The sequence below is a fragment of the Coptis chinensis genome, chromosome 3 (assembly GCF_015680905.1).
Source record: "Coptis chinensis isolate HL-2020 chromosome 3, ASM1568090v1, whole genome shotgun sequence".
In the NCBI taxonomy this organism is placed as follows: Eukaryota; Viridiplantae; Streptophyta; class Magnoliopsida; order Ranunculales; family Ranunculaceae; genus Coptis; species Coptis chinensis.
This window is the reverse complement of record NC_141458.1, coordinates 6,484,684-6,502,752: the sequence shown is the minus strand read 5'-3', so window position 1 is coordinate 6,502,752 and position 18,069 is coordinate 6,484,684. Positions and strand designations below refer to the sequence as shown.

Genomic DNA, 18,069 nt, shown 5'->3' with positions numbered 1-18,069 from the left:
CTACACGTATAAGTTGTCGTTTTGATTCTCTATATAGATCTATATTAATTGTAAATGTTAATAAAAACACCATTACCATTGAAAAACGTTACTTTAAGGAGCACGTCGCTTCAAATAAAATTGTCTGATATTTAGTACATAATAACAGCTTCCGGATAAGATAATTCATATATGGCAAATGATAATCTCTCTCCTTAGAGTTTTATTTAACAAACACGATGTGAGCAAATTGAGAGAACAAGACGAGGTAAGAGGATGAGAAAATAAACTTTCTTTTTTCTTTTTTGTTTGCTTTTCAACAGTCACGTGCTTGTCTCGATATTTGTGCATTTGGACGATTATAACCTTCATCAGGACTCTTCGGTCATCTGGCTGTTATCAATTCTAATAATTCATTCCCATATATGTGAGCCATATTCAATTTTCAGATCCAAAAAAATGACAACGTTAGCTACCTTATTCTTGTATTCAAATTATTAAAATTAGGATTCAACATTTGTCACCAACAATCTGTAAATGATGAGTTGGTTAGGGTTCTCCATCTTACTTGAACAAAAAAGAAAAGAACAGACAATCCATGTATTTGGGAAATCTGAGGGCAATGTTAACTCAAGAAGCACATTTGGTTACATTATGTGAAGTGAATAATTATACACCGCAGCAGTAATATAACAAAACTATCGAGGATAATATACAACTTTCTTTGTTGAGATCCACTTTCAGCCGACAAAAGGCCATTCTTGAAAATGGATGGTCGTGTAATGAACGAACAAAATATATGATGACCAATATGGCAATCCTCAAAATTAATTAACAAATTATCGAACAGCCAGTGGGAGAGCATTGAACAGAGGGGTACCTTGCATTTAGCTAGCATCAAGTTTATAGCACCCCATTCTGCGGGTCAAGGCTGTGTATATCTGACCCTCTCTGGATCTTGCACAGGCAGTAGCCTCGCCAATGGGCTAGCCCTTTAGCCTACCCAGCCCTCAAGATACGGTTCTCCCGTAGCATATGGAAGCAATATATAGATTCCTTGACCATTTATCCTACAACATTAAGAGTAAAACAAGTCATAATGCTGTTAAATGTAACGAAAAAGTATGCACAGATCATAGAACAAAATGTTTATATCTTGGAAAATTCTCCCCACTCAAATCTTGGGATATGCCATCAATAGTTCAACTACTGTCGGCAGACTGTGTTTTCTTCTCTAAAGTGAATCACATGTTGTCGATATTCCGAAACAGAACATCTGACACTAGATTTTACACATGTTCCATTGGACACAGGTTCTCTAATTCATGATATTTTGGGATACACAGATATTTCAGGGCATTTTGTTCTATTGGAGAGGAGGTTTCAAAAACTGTGGCAAAGCTATATTTTTTTCTCACTCGACAAGCATACTGAACCTCAGCTGGTTACTAGATATTATTGGGTATGATGAGCCAGCCAATAAAAGAAGCCAAGGTGGTCTGTGTTATGAATTTGAACTCACTCAACTTACCTTTACATGCTCACTGGGGAAAGCAGATGTACGCAATGTTTCTTGTGTCACATCCATTTTTTTCCTCTTTGGTACACTGAGTATGAATGCTGCTTGATCATTTGTAGCAGCAGTTGATGTAATACGGTATCCATTTTCCCATCTTCTATGAATCCCTTCACTTGGGTAAAGGAAATCAAGCTCCACAACCTGAGAAAAGAAACAATTTAACAATGTTGCTCTGCAGCATTTTTTTTTGGCAAGTAGAAGTTGCTCTGCAGCTTCTACTAAAGAAATTTGGACATGGCTCACCTGAGTGGAATAGCCAGCATTTCGTGACATTACGACACCCCATCTGCTACCTGCAGTGGTCATAGAGGTAACAAAGAACCCCTCTTTCCACTTCTTACTGATCCATTTGAAAGGAAATACATCACTGACTTTGTATGACTGTTGAGTGAAAGGCGTTCCTGCAGTGGCACAAAATGCAAAGTTTAAGTGTCGAAACTGTAAAAGCCTTCTTCAGTATAAAATAGCTCATTCCGGAATAATAGCCCCTATTTGACATGAGCTTGATAAACTAACGTTGTGCCACTTGTCAGACCACAGATCTACATCTAAAAAAAAGAGAGGTGATTCGCCATTGCAGACCATGGTTGTTCAAATTCAAACAACCCCAGTCGTGGAACGAATTCACAAGGTACGAAGTCCTGAGACACATCAACTACAAATTCTAAATGGAAAAAAAAAATTTGGATATATCACAGATCTGTAAGGAAATATAGAAAAAGCTTCAACGTCAACTAACCCTTTGACATAACTACCAATGCACTTCCATTGGATGCCCCAGCAACTGAAGTAATATAGTAGTTCTTGTCCCATTGTTCCACAATCCATTCCTAAACAAAAATAAATAAATGCACGAGCCCGTTTTACCATGGAAAGATGGAATGAAATACATGAATTCACAAACGACAAGTTTATAAATTCATGTATTACCTTGCGCAGGAATATGGGTGAGAGTTCATAAACCTGGGAACTGAATCCTGTCCCAGCATCCATGATGACAGCCCATAGATTCGATGAGGATGATACACAACTAATATATAAACCATCTTCCTTCCCTTTCTCCACATGCTGGACGAGTCGGGTATCCGTGACATTGTAGTGATACCTGTAACATCCAAAACATATTGCAAATTGTCAAATCAAACTCAAGGAAATAATTCATAGAAGAAGCTGGAGCTCCACTACTAGACATTAAAATCTGTCTCTAAGCTCAGAAAACAGACTGCATTGTGAGATTATTCAATTGAGGACCGTGCTCATAGAATTCTTGTTTACCTTTGTTTCATTGACGATTTGGAATTATACACTGAAATCCACTGACTTGCAGGAGTACCAAGTCGAACTTTTTTCCTATTTTGCAAATCATCTTCCAACTCAACAACTACTCTTCCCCTTTTCTGTCCCACCTATAATCAAGACAAACTAATCAGGAGATTGGACCACACACAAATTTGACTAGATTTTACAGAAGAGAACAACCTTCAAAGCACCATCAGTTCTAATTGGTCTCAGTAATGCATTGGATCCAATGCTGCGATCAAAGAGGGATATAAGCTTTGAGTAATTTGGTTCTTCATCAAATTTCATATTCGTCACCATCTCAAGAAGTTCTTTAAATGGATGTGGGCAAAAGTTGCATAGGATCTCAGGAGAAGTCGCCATTTTCTTCTTACAAACAAGAAAGCCTTTGTTTTCTCCCTACAGTTCCAGACACAAACATTTGATCAACGTTGAACAAGTAAAAGAGCCCTCCACGCAAATATGTAGAATATAAATTGTACTGTTTATTGAAAAATTATATACTAGAAACATAACTTACAAGAAAACCCTGCCAGGGAAGATTCCCTTTAAGAAGAAAAATGAGGGTATATGCTAATGATTCAAGGTCATCTCTTCTGCTCCCTGTCCTACCCAAATGAGCATGTACACTTGCATAACGCACTGTCCCCCTGTGATGAAAATTGCATGTCACATCGAGCATGTCTAGGTTTCCTTATGATGCAGTTCAAAAGAATAAATCACCAACCTGAAAACATCGGGCCTTTGGTCATAATCAACGTGTCGACCAGATGAGGCATCTTTCCACCTAGATGCTGTAGTACATGACGTTATTAAAGTTAGAAGTTTGCTACAAGTTACTTAGATATACAAAAGAGGATCTCTTGGAACCTTGATCAGATACATACCCAAACCAAGATCTACCAGGTAGAGCTTCTTCTCCTCAGGGCTTCCAGCCTGACCAAGCAGAAAATTCTCGGGCTTTACGTCGCCGTGCACAAAACTGGAGCAGAAAGTGAACAAACATGCTTTCAGAAAACCAAGGAAATGGTTCCCCCTTCCCCCTTATTTCGTTGTAATAATATTCTAACACGAACATGATGAACTAATAGTCAGAAACAAACCCTCTAAGATGAAGCTTCTCTAGTATCGATATTGCCTCCACTGCTATACAAGAAACCATCTCTTCGGACAACCTGTCAAAAAATAACAGGGTATCAAAGACAAAAGAAAAGGAAAAATAAAAAGGAATTCCAAATAAAAAAGGAAACATAAGATTACAGAAATACAATAATTTTTACATTTGATTGTGGGAATTCCAAACATCCCATAGACTCGGACCAAGCATGTCCATGACCTACAGAGTTGTCAGATAATAATTAATATAATGAACACATACAGAAATAGTTATGTCTTGACATAGCAGTAGCATTTAGAAAGGACTAACTAAAGTTCACTGAAGGGATTACACTTGATAAAGGCAGAACTAACCAATATATAGTAATCTCCGAGGCGGCCCTTGTGATGCACTGCGGGTATCCCATAACAACCATTGAGAGTACTTGAAGAAAAGGAGAAATTCAGAAATTCAACACTAGTCAGTAGGAAAAGATTTGGAGCTAGAATTAAAATTGACTTTAACTACAAAAAGCAGCTCACTTATAAACTTGCCACTCGTAAGGTGGGCCGTTACTGCAACCTTTACTATTTCGACGCTCAAATTTTAGAGCAACCTTCAAAAGAAGATGACATACCAATCGTAACGTAGTTTCAACATAAGTTCTAAAAGGCAATACAAAGCAGTAGAAAAGATGCAACAGGACATATTGAATAGTACCTCAACGGCGTTAGGTCCTGTACGCCCAATGCCACCTGTTACCCTTCTTCCCATGTAAACTTGCCCGAAACCCCCTTTCCCCAATTTCTTATCTACTTTGTAAGAAGGGGAATTGCCTAGCTGTACCTGGATATATGAACAAATTCACTAGCAAAGGTTATGATACTTCCAAGAACGCAGTTGCCAAAACAACTAATAGACTAGTTGAGCATACACCATATTCTCCAGTTTGAGACTAGGATTTTGTGTGTGTCCAGAATACAGCAAATGTGGACATCGAGGAATATTCTCTGAAGTCTTTCCTACTTATATATGTGTGGGTAGGACATAAGAGTTACCAAGTAAGAATAAAGAAAGTCAAATTTTTGGCCAAACATGTAATAAGTTTCAGAAAATGGTCATAATAACAAAACAAATGCAAACTTTGTACCCTTTCAGGAATTGGGAATGTGTTTGCATCCTCCTCAGTAACAACCATTTTCTTTTCACTAAGCTCTGCCACCTCGTCACAAATAGCAACCACCTCTTTCATGGCCACATCCAATGGGGTACAACCCCTGTCACCAATTACAACACCCAGACGATTACAAGGTGTATCTTGATCTGCAGCTTTTTGCCCTCGGCCTTTAGCAGCTGGCCTTGCTCTTGTGGGAACGACAGGATTAACTGGCTCACCAAGAGGTGACTTGAGTGGAAGATTAGAAGCCTTTCCTCTTCCAGTGCCACGCCTGGTTGTTCTTAATGGAATCACAACATTAACCGCCTGGACATCGTTAGCCTGCTTTGATCTTAAACGAGGCTGACGAACTCCACTTCTCAAATCCGGCATCCTTTTTCCATGAAAAAATTACCTTCTCAGTGTGTGTCCCTATAAATTCATCATACAATAAGAAATAATGAGACTTCAACATCTAACACAAAACCAATAACAAAGCTATCAAGGCAATATCAGTATACATTTTTCATTAACCGCCACTGATATATCAAAAATGCACAGACACACATAGCATTCAAAACTTTAACAAATCAATTTTTTTTGTAATGGCATAAACTAATTAACTTTATTTTGCCAAAATAAGCTTCATTTTAATCCAAGTTCAACACTTTATCCCCTTTACACATCCAAGCAACCACAATACAACTAAATCCCAATCATCCATTACTATTAGCTGATTAAAATCAGCTCCTATTCAAATCTTAATATATTGAAACACCACCTCCTCAACTCTTATCTCAAAATTTAAAATTTTGTAATCCAAACATATATCAAAGCACTCATCTGAACAGATAAAGCAATCAATCCCAAAACCAAAAAAAAATGAAATGAAATGGAAACAAAATCCAAAGTACAAAACTGAAACACCCAACAACAGATTCACAAAAATAAATGTACCCAACCATACAAAATTAAAAAAAAAAAAAAAAAAAAAAGACAATGATGGGCTAGATTAGTTCTTGGGCATGAAAAAAGAAGAAGAAGAAGGTACCTTTGAGTGAGTGAGAAGGAAATCTGAGAAGAGTTGGGGGAAAGATCGGTTGATGATGAAGAAGAGATATTATTATTATGAAAAATGAGGATGTAGATGAAGAGATTAAATAAGCAATGACGAATGCAAGAAAAAAATATATATGTCTTTTTTTTTCTTTTTTTTTTTGGTTGTATAAAAATTAAAAATTGTTTTATACGTGCTGTGTTGTGTGTATAACTATCTCTATATCTTATGCTATATTATGGCAAGAGATATGAGAGGAAACACTATAGCAAGCCAAAAACGTTATCTCAAAATTGCTTTTTTACTTTACATTATTATTATTATTATTCTTTTTATGGGTTTTATTATTTTCAATGTGGAAGTGTAGAACCAGCCAACTTCACGTGTAGGTGTTTCCACGTCGACTGCTCTTGCATTCAGTATCCAGCTCTTATCAGTATCCAGATACTTACTGCCGATTGATTATCAAGTTTAAGTCATGTATTAATACAAGCAATCTTGTAACTTGTAAGTCGGAAAGCTTGATATGGAATTGATTGTTGTAGTTATTGTCATTGACTAATTGTGCATATCCATCACTTTGCAGAACATTTTTCACATGGTGCAAGAACAGCTACGTAGTTCATTAGTCGTGTTTTTTTTGTTTCGATAAATCCGATAATTACGTATTCCATTATTAGTCTTGTATGGCTAATGGTTTCCTTTTGAATTGGCTTTAGATATTGGCTGATAAAATTTTCTCAGGTCATAAGAAAATATTGAAAACATGCAGCACGTACTTGCAGTAGAAGATTATAATGAACTTTGAGTTTTTCACTCATACCCTGCAATTTTCTTGGGTGGAAATGTGTGATATTTAAGTTAGTTGAGGTGTGTTTGGTATACCAACAAAAATTTAGGGTGCGAGTTGTGTGATTTATTCCTACACTCGTATAAAGAGATTTTAGGCAGCTGGTTTAGTTGATTTATTATAGCCTGTTTTCAATGCTCAAAATTTATAATATCAACCAATGTCTCCCACTCCCCCAATATAAAACTTCACACACACAACTACAAAATTTAAAGTTTTATCCTATCAATGCATTAAGAAGGAAATTCCTCACCAAAAAAAAAATCCCACAAATTGAACACACCCTTAGTGAAATAGAATAGAATCATATCGTGAAAAAATAAGTAAAACCAAAGTGCTTTGAGTACATATATTAGTTCTCTTTGTATGTACATCTAATCATAGGGTTAACTTGGGTATTTGGCTTAGGAGGTTTTTAAGTTTAGAAAGAAGCATTCGGGTAGTATAATTAAAGGCTGAGTAACATTGTTTAGGGTTGTTAAAAGAGACAGGTCGGGCTAGTTCGGCCCTCAAACCATAAAAGTCTTCGTGATTGAGGGCCAGGCCGGGCTAGCCCATTCATATTTTGTATTGAGGGCCTGGTCGAGTAGGGTCATGACATGAAAACTCAAGCTCATAATCTGTCTCTCAACCCTCATTTTTTAGGGCCAAAATGAGAGTCGGGTCAAATTATACTTTACTAGGTTTACTTAATTTTTTTGGTAATTTTTTATTTATTTTTATCATATTTGGATTATGTATATCAATTTTAGCTAAGTATACAAAACTAATTCTTATGTCTTTAGAAAAATAGAGATAGAGATGGTGGAAGAGATGATACTCTTAAAATATCTTCATTTTTCATACTCAACTAGGTTGTTAGATTAGATTTGCTTTTATGTATAACTTATATACATATCCTTTAATCAATTACTAGCAAAATGCACATACACTGCACATGAACGATACATAATTATCAAGAGGAGAGTTAAGCTGCTCCATATTTAACCATAGTGTCTTCTGTGAAATTTTCATAGATTGTGTCTTTTTGCATCTCAACGCCCAAAGTTTGTATAGATGTAAGTATATGAGTAATTCTCGTGTAATTTAAATGACCAGGTTAATTATGGTGTATTTTATCAATAGAGATACATAAAATATATATTGACACATCATTAAATTAAACTCTTTGCTACAGGGTGCATCTTGTTCAAAGATAGCCATCACTCAAGTTTGGACTTGCTATATACATTGGTGCACGCTTGAGGTTGCATTCCAATTCATCCCGCTTTGAATCTCCAAAGGATGAGAAAAGACCTATTCTTTGTATAACACAAAGAAAACCATTGTTAAATCAATGCATGATAAAAACAATTTATATACCTTTCAATAAATGAGAAACGGGTCTTACAACAACTATAGCAATTGCATTGGCAAGTAGTTCAACTGCTGATAGAACATATTAAGTAAATAGATCCTCGACTACTGATTTGAATATCATTATTACATCTAGCCCAGGAAAAACTCTAGCACATATGGAAAAAGAAGCAACATGAGCAGAACAGGCTAATGGCCATGATATAGTAAAATGAAAATCATAAATTGTGTATATTTGAGATATTAGTTATTGTTTAAGCTGCACCGAAACCAATAGCTACAATTAAGGAGTTCAAATTTTATCATCGACTCCATTTCCCAAACAAAAAATAAACCCTGTTCAATATGTGATTTTGAGTCAAGATGACCATAAACCATTTCTTATATTAGCATTAACTGATTGAATAGTTACTATACCAAAACCTTCAAACAAACCTTTTTTTTTTCCACTGCATTCGATGCCTATTCACAATTTTAAGTCTATATAACCAAATCAAACATAATTAAAAGGATTCGAGTTCTTCTTCCACTATCGGGAAAATCTTTGCGTAGTTCGAACGAAAAGGATAGGAAGTTTTTGTTAAAAATACACCCTTAAAAAATGTCAAGTAGAAAATCACTAACCAGTATATATAAAGTTGCTCAATAAAAATCCCCAGAATCCCAAACCAAATACTTGAAGCAGAAAATCGAAAACCTCAGAGACACCCAATAGTTAAGCCTCAAATGTAGTAATGAACACATAATTTAACTAAACTTTACATGAGAGACTTAATGCAACTAACCTTAAATTATTAAAATTGAATGCCTTAGAAGATAAACATCATCCTATCTGCCATTGCAACTATAAGCAAAAACCATTGAAGGAACTCAGCTTTGTGTACTCTTCAGTGTCATAATTTAGAAAAAGAATATAATACTTCCTATGTCAGTTGAATTCAAATTGGATTTATATTACATTTTACTATATTATGAACCTTAAGGTCGTGAAAAATTGAACAACATCAAAATGCCTTGATCCACCAAACTGAACCATGGATATCCTTGAGAAACCAAGATACCTTAGATCACAACCTCCTAATCCACAATAGTGTCTTGCATGCATTTAAACCAAGCAAGAAAATATCTTACCTGTTCGCCATTGTTAGACAGAACATATTGCTTTGACATTGTAGTTATCTAAGCATGTGCAGCTACTCCAACAACAAAATTCTCAAACTGCTCTTGCCTGTTATCAACATTAGTATACATATTACACTTCCATTGTTACTCATATTAATATCACGGCTCATATATATATATATATATATAACACATAATTTAACTAAACTTTACATGAGAGACTTAATGCAACTAACCTTAAATTATTAAAATTGAATGCCTTAGAAGATAAACATCATCCTATCTGCCATTGCAACCATAAGCAAAAACCATTGAAGGAACTCAGCTTTGTGTACTCTTCAGTGTCATAATTTAGAAAAAGAATATAATACTTCCTATGTCAGTTGAATTCAAATTGGATTTATATTACATTTTACTATATTATGAACCTTAAGGTCGTGAAAAATTGAACAACATCAAAGTGCCTTGATCCACCAAACTGAACCATGGATATCCTTGAGAAACCAAGATACCTTAGATCACAACCTCCTAATCCACAATAGTGTCTTGCATGCATTTAAACCAAGCAAGAAAATATCTTACCTGTTCGCCATTGTTAGACAGAACAGATTGCTTTGACATTGTAGTTATCTAAGCATGTGCAGCTACTCCAACAACAAAATTCTCAAACTGCTCTTGCCTGTTATCAACATTAGTATACATATTACACTTCCATTGTTACTCATATTAATATCACGGCTCATATATATATATATATATATATATATATATATATATATATATATAAGTTCAAAACTTCTTGTATTTTTATGTTCATTTTAGTCTTCCATATAGTTATGAAAGGATAGAAAGTTTAAGACAAAAGAAATACACCCTTAAAGAATGTCAAGAAGCAAATCGCTTACCAGTATAAACAAAGGACGCAAGAAAATTCAACACGCTTTGTAGAAGAAGACACATTTTTTATTATTTGAATGCTTAAAGCTAAAGTAGAAGTTTCATACACAAAACTTGTATAACTATTTAATCACACTGATTGTGCTACTAACATTTCATACCACTAAAGACGATCATAGATGCCCAACTCGTTGAGAACATGATAAAGTTAAGCAGAAAAGGATATAAAAGTTCAATGGGAGATAAATTAACACCAGCCCTAATTAAGCATACAAATATAAAATATGAACAAAATCAGCACGCTCACCTTACAGAGATTGGATGCACTTATTTGTAAGACATTTAAAAAAAAAAAAAGGCCTATTCGGAGACTGGGTGGAGAGATGGCTTGGAACAATTGCCATAACGGATCAAAAATTGAAGTGTCAAAGCTTAGGTGTTCAGGGAAAAATGCACTTAAGCGGAAAGGCAAACATTGATAATTTGATATATTGATATCACTATAATAATATTGTAGAGACACAATGTTAGACACCAAACGGTTCCGAAGTTAATGTCATTACATAGTTCGCAAATAACAATGACATATACAAAAGAAAAACAAATCAAGACACTATGTAACGGATGTGCCTTCTTAAGGTTAGCACAATACATACTTAATCGAATGAATAGCAAGATCAGACAAAAAAATGAGCTAAGAATACATAACCTTGTCAAGGGTTCTTGGATCATTGTCTTGTGTATGGACTTTTTGTCTTGTACTTGAATTATTGTCACATACTCCCATAGATCAACTTCAACCGTTCGCCTTGGGTCAACTTCTCTTTGCTAATTAAATAAGGCTAACACCATCAAGGGTTGCCAAGCTAGACAAAAAGAAAATGTTCAAAGTATAAATCATTCACGTGTTACTCATGTTAGTCATTATTTGAACCATGATTTCTAACATGGCCATTACTCTGTGTTTTTTTTAAGAAAGTTATTGGGTTAAGGAAGGCCAAACCCATTATTAAAGATTAAAAATTTTACATGGATTAGCCCTTGAGCATCCTCATTTACATAGTTGTGTAAAGTACTAATATAACATGCGACGTATAAATCACATAATATGATTTAAACAATTCTAGCACCTTTCTTGTGTTTTTTGAGGGGATATGCCATCAAAAGCCAAACTGAGCATCAAATACTACATAAGAGCATACTAAAATTCAGAGATGCCAAGTTTTTTTCGCATTTGACCACTTACAGATCATTCAATAATATCAAATTTGAAAGCCTTGATAGTTTTTAACCTTCAAAAGAGTTTCCTTCAAATCTGCTGCACAAAAGGTATAAAAGTGAATGACTTAATACATCATGTAAATAAAAAGTTGAGCCACAACGTTGGTAAGCACAATAACTTTAAGAGTTAATGTAGAACATATTGTGGGAGAAACCAACCTAATCATTATTAGCTAACACAATCAACTCAACTCAAAGGAATTTTGAATCTAGTCAAACATTAACATTTTGAGCCATAACCTTCTGGGATGATGGAGAGATGATAAAAAGGTGTACGAAAAGTCTAATTGAAAATTGATAGCAAACCATAACTCACAAAGATGTAAGTTTTGTCCAATGTCGTCGGGTATATCTCATTTCCAAGGGTTATCTGCTCAAAAGAGTTATAACTAATCCAACGGTAGAAGTAAAAACAATACAAACCAATTATAGAAACCACAATATCACTCAACTTATTGGAATTTTGAATTGCGTCAAATATTGACATTTTTGAGCCCTCGAAAATGGAGAGATGATAAAAAGTTTAACGGAACGGATAACTCATTATAGTATGAATCTATAAGAGCGTGTTTAAAAGATCGCTATCAACCGCTTAATCAAAAGAGACTGCATCGAGGAACAACAACTCTGGTCTAGTCCCTCTTTCATTCAACTTGTCTTGGAAAAAGTAATTTAATGGATTAGTAGGAATCGTCAACCGGTCATTCGAAATTCAAGCATTCAAACATATATACTTTATAAGAGGGCTTTTACAGAAGATAAAAATGAAAAGAATAAGATGCTAAGTTTTTCACCATGATTGAGACAACTAATCCCAGTGAAGCACGAGAACAAAACAGATCACAAACAATAAAACCCACATCCTTTACTTATCAAAGTCCCTGGTTACACACCCAAAATAGTTATGAAGCTATAATCACAACAAAAGTCGAAAACCTTGCATACCTAAATGTTAAAAAAACTCCCCACTTAAACACCAAAACCTATCTCGAAACAAAGGCAATCACAAACAGAACCTCGTCCAAACATAACCACATTTTACAGCAAAGTATTAAGGAAAAACAAAGTAAATATCAAAACCATACAATCTCTTGCTACTGAGTTTATGCTCTGGAGAAGCTTTAGAAGTACCCCTGGAGTAAGAGATGCCATTTTACCTTCAAACTCTAATTCTCTTAAACATGTATCTGCAATTCAGGCATGGTAGAAGTCAATCTAATTTGCATTTTAGAACTTGTGCTTGTAAGCATATTTCAAAATTATTGCTCTATATAATTGTAACAGCACGCGTGTCTACTACGGGAATGATGAAATAACATATACATAGCTTAGAACGTAGCAATGAAGATTCTGACAACCACTGTTACAACTTACAAATAACAACATTCAGTTTGAAAGAAGACATTGTCTGGTCGACTCTACCTGCAGTTCAATGTTCCATACTCTTAACCAAAACTTAGTGCCATATACCTTTGGGATCATTAATGGCTTTTGATTTAGCACAACAAATCATAAGAACCTGCTGCCTCAAGGATAATCTCAATATAGATGGTGAATCATGGTCATTTAATTTGTTGAAAAAAGACCGAGAAACCAATCGGTAGATATGACCATGACAAGTCCGCCCTGTCCTTCTTTTACGTTGCTCAGCCTACAACAAATCCTAGAAATTGATTAATCGGGTCTTCCAAGCAAATCTCAAATTGAATAATAAGTTCTTTTGGGTACCTGAGACTTAGATACCCAGGCAAGTTCAGCTAATTCCTTTTTTCTGATACTGTTCGAATAGACTTGTAAAGATCGACATGAATCAATAACAAATGCTACTCTAGGTATTGTGACTAAAGATTTTGTTATGTTAGTAGCTAATATAACCTGTGATAAAAGTAAAATCCATTAGAGAATTTCATCATAACCAGTGAAGTGGTTCATAATTTTTCACAAGTTTCTAGAGTTATGAGCCCTGCAACATTCAGTTCACTCTAAGGTTTGATAAGAATCTAATGGGAAAGGCTGCCCCAAGTACTGCTTATAATGATTCTGCAATAATTGCAGCATATATAATATGGCAGTCAACGGACTGGATAAATATTAAGCAAGTGTGGTTCCAGGTCCTACAAAGGTACTAAAGTAGTAAAGTGTTTGTATGAACTCAAAGATAGCATCCAAAACCGATCCAATTACAACCCAATCAAAAGCATTTATCGTGTGCAAACATATCTTCTTTCAAGTAAACAATTGTCCAGGACCTACCTCTATTTGTAGTGGGCCTAATCAAACTTCAAGGAGAGAAAGAATGGTTTACTCATAACCTCTCTGTTAATTTGGTTGGTGTCTGTTAACCAGCTTAAAACGATCTAGTAAATGCTTTGCATCATCACCATAACTTTGGTTTCTTAATAATTCTATTTCATGATTTTCCTCCATGTTCTGTACTCATATAGTTTCTAGCCATGAATTCTAGGAGGTGGAATAATTACGAATATAATGATAAAAGGATCTGGTCTAAGTTGCACTTTTCTTGCTAGTGTCCCTAATGATGATGAAAATGTCCAACATCACAAGCTGCATTCATTGATGATGAAAGGAATGAATTAATAACTCCAGTAGAAAACAAAGGCAATCTTAAATATTACCAGCTTCCTATCGTCTATCAATAAAACAAAACTACTTCTTATATATATATAGGAAGAACTCATATAGTCATATGCATTAAAGAACTCATATATATAGAAAAGCTTACCAGAAAGATACCATATACTAATTACTAAACTTTCTTAACTAAAAAAAAAATACTATAATTCTCAGAGTATATTGAATTCTATACAATAAAAAAGAAACTTGTTGAGAATCTCCAATGGTGCATTTTGCATATGATATATACTATGTGCCGTGGGATCTCCTATGGTGCTAGCTGGTCATTTGTAGTGTGAAGCGATAACTAAACACGACGATGTCAAGAGTGATTGAAGAGTTTTTATTCCTTGAAAATGCCATAGAGATGCTACATGTGAAGTTAAAAATAACAGACAAAAGATATGCGAAAGCATGAGAAATACCTTTGGTTACGCGTCCAAGCTCAGCTCGACGACTCAAGTAAATTACTCTATTAGGCTAAACAGAATGGCAGAAAGTGAACTACAAACTCATTCTTTGGCTTCTATTTGTATACATTGGATTACTTTCACAGATAATGAAAATGGCTTACTTAGCTGATGAATATTCAAAAGTTACATCCTCACTCCAAATAATCACTTGAAGAATATAAATGTGCAGTATTAAGAATTAAGATTTAATAGTTGCTTCGTACCTTTCTTTGGAGAAACCATGTAGCCACCAAAGAAATGAGATGGAATTTCTGTGCATCCAAATTGAAGTTACATTTAAGCCAAACAAAACACATATAAAATAACTCAACATCGATATGTATTACGTGTTTTTATAAAGTTTATAGAACACAATCTATTATATCGCCATCAAGGCGCTTCAAACAATGACAAATTGATCAACTCTCCGGCCAAAGCGAGAAAAAGAATGTGCCGACCAACTTGCGATTCATTATTTATGATCACTGGCTGATTAATTTAGCATAGCCTTGACTTCGAGAACCGAATTGGAATCGCCACAACTCTTATATAAATATATAATCATAAGTCATAACAACCGACATAACCTCCGAACATCCAGTTTTAGACACAGCTTTGTATGCGTAAATTAAGGTACTTTCATTTTAGATAATCAAATTCAATAAGGAGATTGAAGAAACATCAACCAATGACCAAAATGAGGAAAATATATTACAAAGTTCATCCAACAGAAATCAAATCTGAATACAACAAGTTACATGTCAAATTTTAACTTATTAGGTACCTTGAGCCCTCGAGGCATTAGTGAATAACGTTATCCTATGAATCATCTCAGATATTTCAGAAACCAGAGTATTTTATGAAGCGATTAGTCAAACAAATCAAAATTTATATAGGCTAATTGATGAGAATGAGAAGTATATCTCCACGTTCACAGAATTGGCATTCAATTATAAACACATACACAAATCTGATGTGAATGAAATCTACAACTTAAAAAATGAATATTTGGTATTATCAGATAAATGTATGAAGAAGGACATACTATCTTTGATTGCCAGAAGAAACCCAATCAGAGGAACAGAGTCTCAAGGATATCCGGATTTAGTGTTTGGAAACAAAAAAGCCTACCTGAATTGTATTGACTGAAGGCTTGGTTGAGATGTTCGATTATTTGTGGGAGAACTCTATTGGAAGAGAGAGAACGATGGCTGAGATTATTTCATTTTCTGTTTTCAAATGAGGGGAAGTCGTAAAGTGGAAGAGAGACGATTGGTTTCTCGATTTTAATTTCATAAAAGGTATTTATTTGGACAATCAATGCTGGGTAAGTCGCGAACAATTGAATAGGGGCGTATAGTTGACCTGAATTTACACATACGTCCTTAAGTCACTATATAATCTTAAGGGTATAGATGGTAGTAAATTTTGAAATGACTAAGTAGTCCTTCTTAAAGGCATTGAATAATTGATTTTAATATTTTATGAAGGGTATTTCATGGTAGAAAAAAGGTTGGTCCAATTTAAATGTCCATGTTAATTATGGTATACTCTACTAATCAATTATAAAAAACGCATATGTTATGTTTTAATATATCATCTATTGAAAACTAATTTAGTTATTTTTTTTATACAACTTAGATAATTAAAATATAATACACAAATGTAATGTAAAATAATAAGAAAACATACACAAGCCAAGTGAGAACTGATGAGGGTTTAATGAGGGCCGGGCTCATGCTTCAGAACCTAGGCTCTAGATTGCCCCTTATAGGTATGAGAGTCGGTTTGCCCTCAAATATGTGAGGGCCAACTTTTGAAAGCTTGAACATACAATTTTGAGAGGGCTAGGTTAGGACGGGTTGAGGGCCAAATTATCACCACTCTACATCTGAAACAAATAAACGTGGGTAATGTGGGTAATGGGTTAGGATTTAAGAAAAACTTTATGTATATGGAGGATGAATGATCTCATTGTCAGGGTGTCCCAAAGTTAATGCTAGTATGAAGTTTCCGACTTACCAAGTCAAAATCATGAGATTGAGATTGATACAACCATTCAGTCATACTGCAACATCTCTAGCCAGAAGATTAATAGATCAAAATCTCAACTAATACATCACAAAGCCATGCCACGAGATCTGATACTTCAGTTACATGATCTGCATCATGTACCTTGTACCACAAAGTTCCCGAATTATCTGGGAGTGCCATCCATTATGGGCAGAGCGTCTAGGGATCACTTTGCTCCTTTAGTCCAAAGATTTCAATCTCGACTTGCTGGATGGAAATCATCACTGCTATCAAAGGGTGGGAGACTGACATTAATCAATTCGGTTCTAACTACTTTACCAACTCATGTGATGTCGTGTATACGTCTTCCAACGTATATTATAGAATAATTGGATAGGCACATAAAGTGTTTCTTCTGGAATCATGATAGGAATCACCGCAAAATGCATTATTTCTCATGGTATTTGGCATGCAGGCCGGTCTCCCAAGGTGGTTTGGGTATAAAGGATCTTGAAGTTCAAAATGTTGCACTGTTAGGAAAACAAGCTTGGTCTCTCCTATAACCAAGCTCTATGTGGGCCACATACATGCAGGCCAAATATTTTTCAAATAAAATTTTTCTCAGAGCTCGTTGTCCTAAAAGTGCATAGATTGTGTGGAAGTCCATATATAAATTGAGGCATTTGTTGGCTCACGGCATTCGTTGGCAGATTGGGGATGGAATGAAAGTATGAGCATGGGTTGATTCATGGGTCCCTGATACCCCAATCCCACTAACTCTTTTACCTCAACCACCGGGATGTAATCTTGATCGAGTTGATGATTTTATTGACCCAGTTCAACGTTGTTGGAAACATGAGCTTGTTGTTAGTAACTGGCTTGAAAATTATGCTCGTAGAATCCTATCTCTCCCACTCAAATTCCAACCACAAGAAGATATCCGTTTCTGGGCACCGGATAAACATGGAGTTTACACTGTCAAGAGATCATATACCATTGTCATGAAGTCGATTCGAAATGATGATGTTCATTACGCTCCTTTTTATCAGAGATTATGGTCCATGAAGGTACCGTATAAGCTTCGTTTCTTCATTTGGCAAAGTACTCAAGCTGCTATTCCAACTGCTGATTTTTTGGCCTCTAAAAATTTCCTGGTTGATCCTATCTGCTATCTTTGTGCTCAACATGATAAGTCACTTTTCCATTTATTTGCCGACTGTCCGTTTACTTGGGCGGTGTGGTATGGTGCCAATTTATCTCAAGTTGTTAATTCAACTCAAAGACTCCACTTTAAGTCC

At 35.1% G+C, this 18,069-nt stretch overlaps 1 protein-coding gene and 1 long non-coding RNA gene across 2 annotated transcripts; one reads left to right on the top strand and one right to left on the bottom strand.

Annotated features, from left to right (window-relative positions):
• Positions 1-559: 559 nt before the first annotated feature.
• LOC147507566 (casein kinase 1-like protein HD16) lies at positions 560-5,502 on the bottom strand. The gene is made up of 16 exons (XM_086600276.1): positions 5,104-5,502; positions 4,674-4,799; positions 4,496-4,569; positions 4,328-4,397; positions 4,138-4,193; positions 3,961-4,032; positions 3,745-3,839; positions 3,585-3,651; positions 3,378-3,507; positions 3,038-3,256; positions 2,834-2,964; positions 2,489-2,663; positions 2,298-2,388; positions 1,802-1,959; positions 1,511-1,699; positions 560-1,049 (listed from the first exon to the last, which is right to left on the bottom strand). The coding sequence occupies exons 1-16, from the start codon at positions 5,500-5,502 to the stop codon at positions 990-992; spliced, it is 2,112 nt and encodes a 703-aa protein (XP_086456402.1). The 3' UTR covers positions 560-989.
• On the top strand, positions 5,402-6,297 carry LOC147507565 (uncharacterized). Its single transcript, XR_015217706.1, has 2 exons — positions 5,402-5,535; positions 6,157-6,297. It is a non-coding gene; the product is annotated as an uncharacterized LOC147507565 (long non-coding RNA).
• Positions 6,298-18,069: the final 11,772 nt, after the last annotated feature.

Coding starts and splice junctions, on each gene's coding strand:
- LOC147507566 (XM_086600276.1), bottom strand. CDS start 5,502: ATGCCGGATTTGAGAAGTGGAGTTCGTCAGCCTCGTTTAAGATCAAAG. Junction 2,664..2,833: donor AAATCGTCAATGAAACAAAG/GTAAACAAGAAT, acceptor TGGATGTTACAG/GTATCACTACAATGTCACGG. Junction 2,389..2,488: donor CACCCATATTCCTGCGCAAG/GTAATACATGAA, acceptor ATTTTTGTTTAG/GAATGGATTGTGGAACAATG.